Genomic DNA, 12633 nt, shown 5'->3' on the forward strand with positions numbered 1-12633 from the left:
TCTGCATTACGGAAAAAAGCAGAGGATAGACTCTATGCTCCTGCCTTGGCTTTGCAGTATCAGGGTTGCAGTTGGAGACATCACTTTAAATAAAGCATTCACTGTTCGTCACCAGGCTGCTCTTAGCAAGATTACCCAAAGACAGATGTGTGAGTGGAAACACCCCACGCAATGCCTCGCCATGTACGGCACTCTGGCTCACCCCCACCTCAGCACAGCTCCACATTCAGCTTGCTGAACCCCTCCAGCTAGCCACCCTCTGTGCTGTGGAACCACAGAGTTTTGCAGGGTAATCAGGTAATACTGTGGTCCCAGTAGTGTGTTTCGTGTAGTATTTATGTTTTATACTCTAAATACAAAATAAAACACTCCTAGATAAAGGAATTAGATCCTCAGTACTTACAGTGTTGCATACTGTGATCAGTGTGTGGTAAAGAAAGAATCAGCCCTGGATTGAGGTAGAAGACAAGGTTCAGGCTGGTTCCGTCGGCTTAGCAGAGGCTGGAAGTTATACCCACCACACCCATTGCTTCTGTAAGAGACTCTAAACCGGTAGATGACTGTAAAATCTGTCAACCCAGGGAGCTCTGCCAATCTTGAATACCACTTGCTATGAAGTTCTGAATGCTCTTGCATTGTTCATACCTTCCTGAAGATGCCACTGCTGTTTGGCTTTCCATTTTAGCATCTGGGCTGATTGACTGTGCCATGCACCACGAACCATCCTCAGGGAGCCTGGAAAGCAGTCCACTTCAGCTACAGTCAAGAGAGCCAGTAATTTCTGAAGGGGACGTCGGGGAACTGAGACAGGTAACATGCATTCATTGTGCCATGTCCTCCCTTTCAGGTAACTTACTTTTCTTTCTTGCCTAAAAACAACTCTTCACTGGTTTATGCTTGCCTCTCATCTATAAGGAGCTGCTAGGATTACCACCTGATTTACTCAGCTCCCTCTGGCTGGAGAAAAAAGACAAAGGACCATGTCCATTTTGAGTCCATGTGTTTTGTGGCATGAAGACACACATAGCATTCCTATGCATGCACAGTAGTTCTGGCAGCCTGTTGTATGTGTGTGTGTGTGTGTGTGTGTGTGTGTGTACATGAGCTCTGACATATCTGCAGGGTGTGTGTGTACATGATGCATGTGTACATGTGGGGTCTGTACATACATGCATATACAGTGTATTATGTGTGCATATGTGTGCAATGCTTGAATGTATATGCTGCATGTGTGCTCTGTGCTTGTACAGTTGAGGGTGCTTACTTTTTCAGATCTCTCTGAAGTACTCAACACTGGATTCTTGAGGCTCACCACATTTGTCTAGGAGGTTGGAATTTAAACATTTGATATAAATAATTTCAACTTATTTTCCTATGTTAATACTAGACAATACAATTGATTTTTCCTTTTCATATTTTTTAATTGTTTTTAATTGAAATACAGTTTCTTTAGTGTCGTGTTAGTTTCAGGTATACAGCACAATTAATTCAGTTACACACATATATGTACTTTTTCCTTTCCTATATATTCTTTTCCTTTATAGCTTATTACAAAATATTGGGTATAGTTCTCCATGCTGTATACCAGGTCCTTGATTGGTTATATAATTTAGATATAGTAGTGTGTGTTTGTTAATCTAAACTTCCTAATTTATCCATTTCCCCCACCACCTCTCCCCTTTGGTAACCATAAGTTTGTTTTCTATGCCTGGAGATCTATTTCTGTTTTGTAAATAAGCACAATAGTTTACCTTTTTTTTGGATTCCCCATGTAATTGATATCAGGATATTTGTCTTTCTCTGTCTAACTTACTTCACTTAGTATGATAGTCTCTATTTCCATCGATGTTGCTGCAAATGACATTATTTCATTCTTTTTCATGGCTGAGTAATATTCCATTATATGTATATACCACATCATCTTTATCAATTACTCTGTCAGTGGACATTCACATTGCTTCCATATGGTAGTTCTATATTTAGTTTTCTGAGGTACCTCCATACTGTTTTCCATATTGGTTGTACCAATTTACATTCCTACAAACAGTGAAGGAGTATTCCCTTTTCTCTACATCCTCTCCAGCATTTGTTGTTCATTGACTTGTTATTGATGGCCACTCTAACTGGCTTGAGGTGGTACCTCATTGTTGTTTTGATTTCTATTTCCCTAATAATTGGTGGTGTTGAGCATTTTTTCATGTGCCTCCTTGCCATCTGTATGTCTTCTTTAGAGAAACATGTTTTTAGGATTTTTGCCTGTTTATCAATTGAGTTGTTTATTTTGTTGTTGTTGAGTTGCATAAATTCTCTGTATATTTTGGAGATTAAACCTTTGTTATTTGAGTTATTTGCAAAGATTTTCACCTATCATATATGTTGTCTTTTCATTGTTTTAATGGTTTCCTTTGCTGTTGGAAGCTATTGCGTTTAATTAGGTCCCATTGGTTTACTTGTGTCTTTATTGTCAGTATTCTAAGAGGTGGATAAGAGAAGATGTTGCTGTGATTTATGCCGAAGAGCATTCTGCCTATATTTTTATCTATGAGTTTTATATTATCTAAGTTACATTTAAATCTGTAATAAATTTTGAGTTATTTTGGTATACAGTGTTAGTGTTCTTTCATTCTTATATATGTACCTCATTTTAAAATATTTTGTTTTAGTTCTATGAAGAATGTCATTGGTAATTCGATAGGGACTGCATTGATTGAATGTATAGATTGCCTTAGGTAGTATTGTCATTTTGACTATATTGATTCGTCCAATCCAAGAACATGATATGTCTGCCCAACTATTTGTGTCTTCTTTGATTTTTTTCATCAGCATCTTATAGTTTTCAGAGTACAAGTCTTTTATCTATTTAGGTAGGCTTATTCCTAGGTATTTTATTGTTTGTGATATGCTGGTAAATGGGATGGTTTCCCTAATTTCTCTTTCTGATCTTTCATTGTTAGTAGGTAGAAATGCAGTCTCTTTCTGTGTATTAATTTTGTATCCTGCAACTTTACCAAATTCATTGGGAGCTCTAATAGTTTTCTGTTAGCATCTTTTAGAGTTTTCTAGGTATAGTATCGTGTCATCTGCAAAGAATGATAGTTTTACTTCTTCTTTTCTAATTTGGATTTGTTTTATTTCTTTTTCTTCTCTGATTGCCGTGGCTAGGACTTCCAAACCTATGTTGAATAACATTGGTGAGAGTGGGCATCCTTGTCTTGTTGCTGATCTTAGTGGAAATGCTTTCAGTTTGTCACCATTGAGAATGATGTTAGTCGTGGGTTTTTTCTAAAATGACTTCTATTATACTGAGGTAGCTCCCCTCTGTGCCCACCCTGTGAAGAGTTTTTATCAGAAATGGGTATTAAACTTTGTCAAGAGCTCTTTCTGCATCTATTGAGATGATCCTATGTTTTTTTTCAGTTTGTTGATGTGGTGTATCACATTGATAGTTTGGTAGATGTTGAAGAATCCTTGCATCCCTGGGATAAACCCTACTTGATCATCTTTTTTTTTTTTTTTTTTTTTTTTTGTCTTTCTAGGTCCGCACCCACGGCATATGGAGGCTCCCAGGATAGGGGTCTAATCGGAGCTGTAGCCACCGGCCTACGCCAGCACCACAGCAACGCGGGATCCAAGCCGCATCTCTGGCCTACACAGCTCATGGCAATGCCGGATCCTTAACCCACTGAGCGAGGTCAGGAATCGAACCCATTACCTCATGGTTCCTAGTCAGATTCATTAACCACTGAGCCACAACAGGAACTCCGAATGATCTTTTTTAATGTATATTTGTATGCAGTTTGCTGATAATTTGTTGAGGGCTTTTGCATCCATGTTTATCAATGATACTGGCCTGTAATTTCCTTTTTTTTTTTTTTTTTTGTGGTGTCTTTGGTTTTGGTATCAGGGTGATGGTGGCTTTTCTTCTTTCCCGAGATAAGATGAATGAAACTGGGTGTGTTCCTTCCTCTGAAATTTTTTGGCAGAGTTTCAGAAGCATAGGTGTTAAGTCTGCTCTGAATGTTGGGTGGAACTCAGCTGAGAAGCCATCAGTTCCTGGACTTTTGTTACTGGGAAGTTTTTATTTTTTTTTTATTATTTTTTTCCTACTGTACAGCATGGTGACCCAGTTACACATATATGTATACATTCTTTTTTTCTCACATTGCATGTTCCATTATAAGTGACTATACAGAGTTCCCAGTGCTACATAGCAGGACCCCATTGCTAATCCATCCCGAAGGCAACAGTCTGCATCTGTTAACCCCAAGCTTGTTATTGGGAAGTTTTTAAATCACATTTTCAATTTCAGCACTTGTGATTGGTCTATTCATGTTTTCTGTTTCTTCCTAGTTCAGTCTTGGTAGGTTGTACCATTGTAAGAATCTGTCCATTTCTTCCACGTTGTCCATTTTATTGGCATGGAGTTGCTGGTAGTAGTCTCTCATGATCCCTTGTATTTCTGTGTGCCAGTTGTTACTTCTTTTTCATTTCTAATTTTATGGATTTGGACCCTCTCCCGTTTTTTCTTGATGCGTCTGGCTAAAAGTTTCTCAGTTTTTATCGATCCCTTTCAAAGAGCCAACTTTTGCTTTCCCCGATCTTTTCAATTGTTTTGTCTCTGTGTTATTAATTTCTGCTCTAATCGTGATTTCTTTCCTTCTACTAATGGTGGGCCTTGTCTGTTCTTCCTTCTCTAGATGTTTAAGGTGTGAGGTTAGGTTGTTTGAGTTTTTTCTTCTTTCCCCGAGATAAGATTGTATTGCTATAACCTTCCCTGTCGGAACTGCTTTTGCTATGTCCTGTGGGTTTTGGATTATTGTATCTTCATTGTCATTTGTTTCTAAGTATCTTTTCATCTCCTCTTTGATTGCTTCAATGATCCATTGGTTGTTTAGTAGCATATTGTTTAGTTTCCACGAGTTTGTGCTTTTTTTGCTGTTGTTCTTTTGTTGTTGTTGTTCTTGTGGTTGATTTCTAGTCTTATAGCGTTGTGGTCAGAGAAAATGTGGAAATAATTTCAAATTTTAAAAAATTTACCGAGGCTTGATCTGTGGCCCCAGATGTGACCTATCCTGGAGAGTGTTCCATGTGCACTTGAGAAAGAAGAAAGTGTATTCTGCTGCTTTGCGGTCGAAAGTCTTATAGCACTAAGTCTGTTTGGTCTAGTGTATCATTTAAGGCCTGTGTTTCCTCCTGGATTTCCTGTCTGGATGATCTGTCCATTGCTGTAAGTGGGGTGTTAAAGTCCCCACTATTATTGTCTTACTATCCATTTCTCCTTTTATGGCTGTTAGTAGTTGCCTTATATATGTGGTGCTCCTATGTTGGGTGCATATATATTTACAATTGTTATTTCTGCTTCTTGGATTGATCCTTTAATCATTATTAATGTCCTTCTTTGTCTCTTGTGACCTTCTTTATTTTATAATCTGTTTTGTCTGATGGGAGTTTTGCTACTGCCGCTTTTCTGTAATTTCCATTGGCATGTAATATATTCTTCCATACCTTCACTTTAGGTCTGAATGTGTCCTTAAATCTGAAGTGGGTCTCCCTAGGCAACATGTATATGGGTCTTGTTTTTGAATCCATCCAGCCACTCTATCTTTTCGTTGGAGCATTTAATGCATTCAAGTTCAGTGTAATTATGGATAAGTATGCACTTACTGTCATTTACTTAATTTTTTTGGATTGCTATTTTGGGTCTTTTTTCTTCCCTTCCTCTTTTTGTTGTCTTTTCTTATGATTAGCTGACCATCTTACTAGTGTTATATTTGGCTTGCTTTTTCTTTTCTGTGTGTGTGACCATTATAGTTATTTGATTTGTGGTTCCCATTATACTTTGATATGTCCATCTATATGTGTGCAGACTTGTTTCTCCTTGCTGGTCCCTTAATTTCAAATGTATTTTCAGTGTTCTGCAGTTGCTCTCTCGCCTTCTCATGCTTGCTAGTTTAGATATATTTGTCGATGGGTGATTTCCTACTTTTGTTTTATCTTTGCCTTTACCAGTGAGCTTTTGCATTTGTCATAGTCTTGTTTCTAATTGTGCTTTTCCTTTTCTGCTTAATGTTCCTTTAGTCGTTGATGTAGACCTGGTTTGGAGGTACTGAATTCTCTTAGCTTCTACTTATCTGTAAAGCTCTTGATCTCTCCATCAAATCTGAATGAGAGCTTTGCTGGGTAGGCTATTCTTGTTTCTAGGTTCCTCCTCTTCATCACCTCAAATATATTTACCACTCCCTTCTGGCTTGTAGAGTTTCCTCTGAAAGATCAGCTGTTGTCCTAATAGAAGATTCCTTATATTTGATTTGATTTGTGGCTCTTAATATTTTTTCTTTGAATTCTTTTTTCAGTTTTATTAGTATGCCTCTTGCTGTGTTTCTTCTTGGGCTTATTTTGTATGGAATTCTCTGTGCTTCTTCCACTTGAGTGAGTTTTTTCTCTCCCATATTTGGGAAATTTTGGGTTATAATCTCTTCAAATATTTTCTCTGGCCCTTTCTCTCTCCTCTGGAACCATATGATGCAAATGTTGGTTCATTTATTGTTGTTCCAGGGGTCTCTCAAACTCTCCTCAGTTGTTTTTTGGTTTTTTTTTAATTCTTTTTTCTTTAACCTTTTCTGTAGCAGTGATTTCCACCACTCTGTCTTCCACGTCACTTCTTCGTTCTTCTGCCTCTGTTAGCCTGCTGTTGGTTCATTCTAGATCATTTTTCATTTCAGCTATTGTGCTCTTCATCTTGCTTTTTAAATCCTCCAGCTCTTTGTCAGTCATCTCTTTCAAGTTGTCAATTTGTGTCTCCATTCTTTTTCCAAGATCTTGGGTCATCTTTACTATCATCACTCTGAATTCTTTTTCAGGTGAATTGCCCATCTCCTCATCATTTAGTGGTTTTTGTGTGTTTCTGTCTTGTTTCTTTGTCATAGCATAGTGTCTATTTATTGTCCCATAGACCGGTTAGCATATAGATGCCAAATCAAGTGCCCAGTCCTGGAGTTCTCGGGAGTGGTAGCAGTTCACATGTACCCAGAGTTCATGTTGAGAGCAGCAGTATCAAACTTCTCCTGGAGCTGGGTGGCCCATAAGGATGGGTTCTGTGAGGCAGGTGGCAGTGTTTCACCATTCAAAGAATTGTTTTTGTAGCTCATGGATATAGCAGTGTCTCTTGCAACCCCTCCTGCTACCTAGTAGCTTTGGGGTTATTTCCTGAAGCTTACAATGTCAGCAGTTTCTCTTGCCACCCCTCCCTTTGCTGGGAAGGCTCTAGGGACCTCTCTCTGGAGCTGTAGGAGCAGGTGCTCCTCTTCCACAAGCACTCCCCTTGCTTGGCCACTCTAGGGATCTCTCTCTAAAGCCCTAGGGTCAGGGTGCTTCTCCCTAATTGTTGCTAAAAGTCTCTCTCTGTAGCCACAGATGTGTATCTCTGGCAGTCTCTACCCCCACATGGCTGCTGGTAGGAGAGCTCTCTGTAGCTGCCGCAGATTGGAATGTGTATTAATTGGCCTCCTGCAGCTCTCTTGGTGTGGAATGAGTGCCACTGATTTGGCACTGGCAGGGTCCCTGTAGCTTGTTCTTTTCTCCAGTCCAGCCACTGGCAGGGGTCCTGTAGTTTGTGCTTTTCTCCAGTCGGGCAATCTGCAGTTCCAGCAGGGAGCATGTACCTTCAGCCCTTTCTTGGCTCTTTTTGGTGCAGATCGGGTGCTGCTAGCCCGAGCCCCTGCAGAGCCTCTGGATGGAATCCCAGATCCTGTGTTTTCCCTGGTCGTGCAGATTACTGCTTTTTCAAGGAATGAGCATTGCCGCTGTAGCTCTTCTGCGCAGTTCAGGCGCATTACTGCAGAGGCCATAGACAGGAGCTGGGAGCTTGTGTTATTCTCCCAGAGGGTTAGTCCACCTGCTCCAAGAAGTCTTTAGCCCTAGGGTGGGGCTGTTACCCAGCTATTGTTAGGCAACCGCTGCTGCCAAGTGGTTCCCTGAGCTACAAGCAGGCAGTGTTCTACAGCTTGATACATCACATGCAAGGAACAAGGCTATAGTAGTAGATCCTGCCTCTTCCTTCTAGCACCCCCAGGCAATGGCATCTAGCCTCTAAGCCTGACTAGGTTGCCTCAGCTTTGATGCTCTCCATTGTGGTCTACCTATACTCTAGTCCCTCAAGGCTGTTTCCATGCAGCCAACCCCAGGTTTTGCCCACGTAGCTATCCCCAGCTCCCTCTTTGTGTCTGATCTCTAAGACCAGAGTCTTAGTTCCCAACACCTACTGGCACCCACCTACAGTAGCCTCTAGCAGTGACCAATTGTGCAGCATTGTTTCCATTTTAACTGCTTCGCACCATTTGTCTAGAGTTCCTCATCTCTTTTTGGCTGATCTACTCGCTGGTGAGTGAGATTTCCAGGTAAAGAGCAGGTCCTATCTTACTCCCTCTCGCTTCTTTTTCTCTGTTTTCTTCTTTCTTCTTTCTTTTGTCCTATCTGATTTTATGAAGTTTTTCTTGCTCTATCATAATCCTGATATATTTTTCAGTTTTTAGCAAATTTTCTGTGTGAATTGTTCCACACGTAGGTGTCTTTTCCATGTATTTGTGGGGGTAGCTGAGCCTCGCGTCCTGCTCTTCCACCATCTTAGCTGGTTTCCCCTAACTTTGGCTTATGTTTGTTCTTTCTCTTGTTGGTTTAGAAAGAAGATTACATTTTTTATTTGAGATTTTTCTTATTTCCTGAGGTGATCTTGTATCTTTATAAACTTCTCTCTTAGGCCTGGTTTTGCTGCATCCCAAAGGTTTTGGATCATTTTGGTTTTGTTTTCATTGTTCTAGGTATTTTTTTTTATTTCCTCTTTAATTTCTTCAATAATTCATTGATTGCTTAATAGTTTATTGTTTAGGCTCCATGGGGTTTTTTTTGGTCGTTTCTTTCTTGTGTTACATTGTTGTAGTCATTAAAGCTGCTTGATTTTTACTTCAGTTTTCTTAAAATTTTCATGGCTTGGTTTGCGCCCCAGAATGAGATCTGTCCTAGAGAATGTTCTGTGTGCCTTGGGAAGAATGGATTATGCTGCTTTTGGATGGAATATTCTATAAATACCTATTAAAAGTCCATCTGGTCTAATGCATCATTTAAGGCCTGTGTTTCTTTGTTGATTTTCTGCCTGGATGATCTGTTCATTGTTGTAAGTGGAGTTTTAAAGTCCCCCACTATTATCATGTTATTGTCAACTTCTCCTTTTATGGCTGTTAGCAGTTGCCTTGTATATTGAAGTGCTCCTATGTTAGGTGCATATATAGTTATATTTTTTATATCTTCTTGGGTTGATCCTTTGAGCATAGTGTAGAGTCCTTATTTATCTCTTGTAACATCTTTATTTTAAAGCCTATTTTGTCTGATATGAGTATTGCTACTCCAGGATTTCCAATTGCGTGGAATATCTTCTACTATCATCTCACTTTCTGTCTGTATGTGTCCCTAGAACTGAAGTTTGTCTCTTGTAAGAAGCATATGTATGGGTCTAGTTTTTGTATCCTTCATCCAGTCTGTGTCTTTTGGTTGGAGCATTTAATCCCTTTACTTTTAAGGTAATTATCAAACATATGTGTTAATATTGCCATTTTGTTAGCTATTTTAGATTTGTTTTTGTGGCTGTTTTTATTTTATCGCATTCTCCTTTTGTGATTTGATAGCTGAATTCCTTTTTTAATGTATATCTATTATAGATTTTTGATTTACATAACCATAAGGTTTTGGTATAGCTGTCAGTATATCATGATTGTTTTAAGTTGCTGATCTCTTCATTCAGATGCATTTTACCTATCCTGCTTTTATACCTCTCCTCATGATTACTGGTTTTGATTTCATGTTTGTGTGTGAGTGATTTCCTACCTTTACTGTATGGTTGCCTTTACTGGTGACCTTTCCCATTTTTTAATTTTTTTTTGTTTCGAGTTGTAGCCTGTTCTTTCTTAGAGAAGTTCCTTTAGCATTTGTTTTAAATGCTAAAGGAACTTAGCATTGGTGGTTCTGAATTTTTTTAGCTTTTACTTGTCTGTAAAAGCTTTTGATTTCTCAATCGAATCTGAACAAAAGCCTTAGTGGATAGGGTATTCTTGGTTGTAGGTTTTCTCCTTTTATCACTTTTAGTATATCATGCCCCTCTCTTCTGGCCTGCAGTTTCTGCTGAAAAATCAGCTTGTAGTTGTATGGGGATTTCCTTGCATGTTATATGTTGCTTTTCTCTTATTAATTTTAATATTTTCTCTTAGTCTTGAATTTTTGTCATTTTGATTACTAGGTCATTTTGTCATGTTCCTCCTTAGATTAATCCTGCATGGGATTCTCTGCACTTCCTGGACTTGGATGACTGTTTTATTTCCCATGTTAGGGAAGTTTTCATCTACTTCGCTTCATTTATTTTATAAGGCCCTTTCTCTCTCTCATCCTTCTGGTACCCCTATAATGCAAATGTTAGTGTGTTTCACATTGTCCCAGAGGTCTCTTAAACTGTCCTCATTTCTTTTTATTAATTTTATTCTTTCCCATGGTGGTGATTTCCATCACTCTGTCTTTTAGCTCACTGATTCATTTCTTCTGCCTTATTTATTCTGCTATTGATTCCTTCTGGTCTATTTATCATTTCATTTATCGTATTCAGCTCCGGTTGTTCTTTGTATTTTCTAACTCTATTAAAAAAAAAAAAAAAAAAAAACCTGGCGTTCCCATCGTGGCACAGTGGAAATGAATCCAACTAGGAACCATGAAGTTTTGCATTCAATCCCTGGCCTCGCTTGGGGGATTAAGGATGTGGCGTTGCCATGAGCTGTGGTGTAGGTCACAGATGTGGCTCATATACGGCACTGCTGTGGCTGTGGTGTAGGCCAGCAGCTGTACCTTCAATTAGACTCCTAGCCTGGGAACCTCCATATGCCATGAGTGCAGCCCTAAAGAGCAAAAATAAATAAATAAAAAATAAAAATAAAAAACTTCTTGCTCTGTGCACCCATTCTTTTCCTGAGTCCTTACATCTTTTTCCTGAGTCCTTGGATCATCTTTATGATAATTACTCTGAACTCCTTCTTGGGTATCACTTAGTTGTTGTTCTGTATTTTTTTTTCTTGTTTATTTTCCTGGAACATATTCCTTTCGAACCTCATTGAGTCTAAGTTTCTATTTGTATTTTTATATATGTAGTAGGTTAGTTTTGTTAACCTTGGAGAAATGGCTTGCTGCAGGGGTTTTCCTGTGTCTCAGCAATACACTTCCCTGCTCCCCTCTTGTCACCCAAGGGCCATGGTCCACCTGGTACCAAAGTAGGTTCTGACCTGTGTTTGCAGACTCGGTTACACAGGCTGCAGAATCATAGTTTTCTTGCTTTTGTTGTGTCTCCTTGTGGGTGAGGCTGGCTTTTGGCCCTCTGGTGGGTAAGGCTGTGTCAAGGGGCATGTCTAGAAGTGGCTGTGTGCTCAAGAAATTTTTAGGCAGTATGTCTGCTGTTGGATGTGGCTGTGTTACCATCCTATGGGTTTGGCATCCCAGCACTGGAGCCTATTGGGTGGGGCCAGATTTTGATGCTGATGACCTAATCAAGATGTCTGCCTCCAGCAAGAGTTCACATAGATGAACACTCCCCAGTATGGTTGCCACTAGCCCTTATGATCCCAGAGAGAGCCGCAGCTGCATCTCACCTACCTAGGGGACCCTCCAAGACCAGCAGATAGGTCCGGCCCAGGATCCTTTGAAGTCACTGCTTTTGCCCCGGAGCCTAGTGCACAGGAGACCATTTCTGTACCCTCCAGCAAAAGTGGAATCTGTTTCCCCTAGTCCTTTGGAGCTCCTGCAGTTAAACTCTGCTGGCCTTAAATGCCAAATGTTCTGATGGCTCTTATTCCTAGTGCCAAACCCCAAGGATGGGAATCCTAACTTGAGGCTCAGAACTCTCACTGCTGTAGGAGAACTTATATTATAAAACTATTTTCCAATTTGTAGGTCGTCTACCTGGGTGATATGGGGTTTGATTATATCACAAGTGTGGCACTCCTACAGCCTCATTGTGGTTTCTTCTTTATTTCTTTGGATGTCGAATATCTTTTTTGGTAAGTTCCAGTCTTTTTACTGATAGTTTTACTGATAGTTCAGCCAGATAGTTTTGATTTTGGTGTACTTGTAAGAGAGGAGGTCAACTCAAGCTCCTTCTAGTCCATCATCTTATCTCTAGATTTTCTTTTTTATTTTTAATAATTATGTAGCAAATAACTAGACATTGCATTGTTGCATTCATAACTGTTTCAGAATGTAGCTTTAAAGGTAAGAACTGTTAAAAAAAATCAGTGCAATAGTGTACTCACCTTAAAAGTAATAAGTAGATTCCTTGGTATCATCAGACATCAAGACAGTGCTTAGATTCCTCCTCACCTCATTTAGGAATATATGTTGCATGTTCAGATAAGTATCCTCATGAGGCCCATGTGTTACATTCAGTGAAGTGCCTTTAGTGCATAGCTTTCTTCTGTCATCTCATGTTTTTCCTTGGCAGTTTATTTTATGAAAAAAAATTAAATTGTTTCTCTGCTGAGACTTTTGTAGTTTGCTTCTTTCGGACTTGGGTTTCCTGGTGATGAGCTGTCTGCTCTCTGCCCTGGTACT

General features: G+C 39.5%; 1 protein-coding gene across 1 annotated transcript in view; it reads left to right on the forward strand.

Annotated features, from left to right (window-relative positions):
* The window catches only part of SNAP47 (synaptosome associated protein 47), a 109436-nt gene that overhangs the window by 73199 nt on the left and 23604 nt on the right, over window positions 1-12633 (forward strand). Inside the window, 1 exon segment of the mRNA XM_021083339.1 lies at window positions 686-810. Coding sequence (XP_020938998.1) covers window positions 686-810 — 125 coding nt within the window.

This window comes from Sus scrofa, chromosome 2 (genome assembly GCF_000003025.6).
Source record: "Sus scrofa isolate TJ Tabasco breed Duroc chromosome 2, Sscrofa11.1, whole genome shotgun sequence".
NCBI classification, from domain to species: Eukaryota; Metazoa; Chordata; class Mammalia; order Artiodactyla; family Suidae; genus Sus; species Sus scrofa.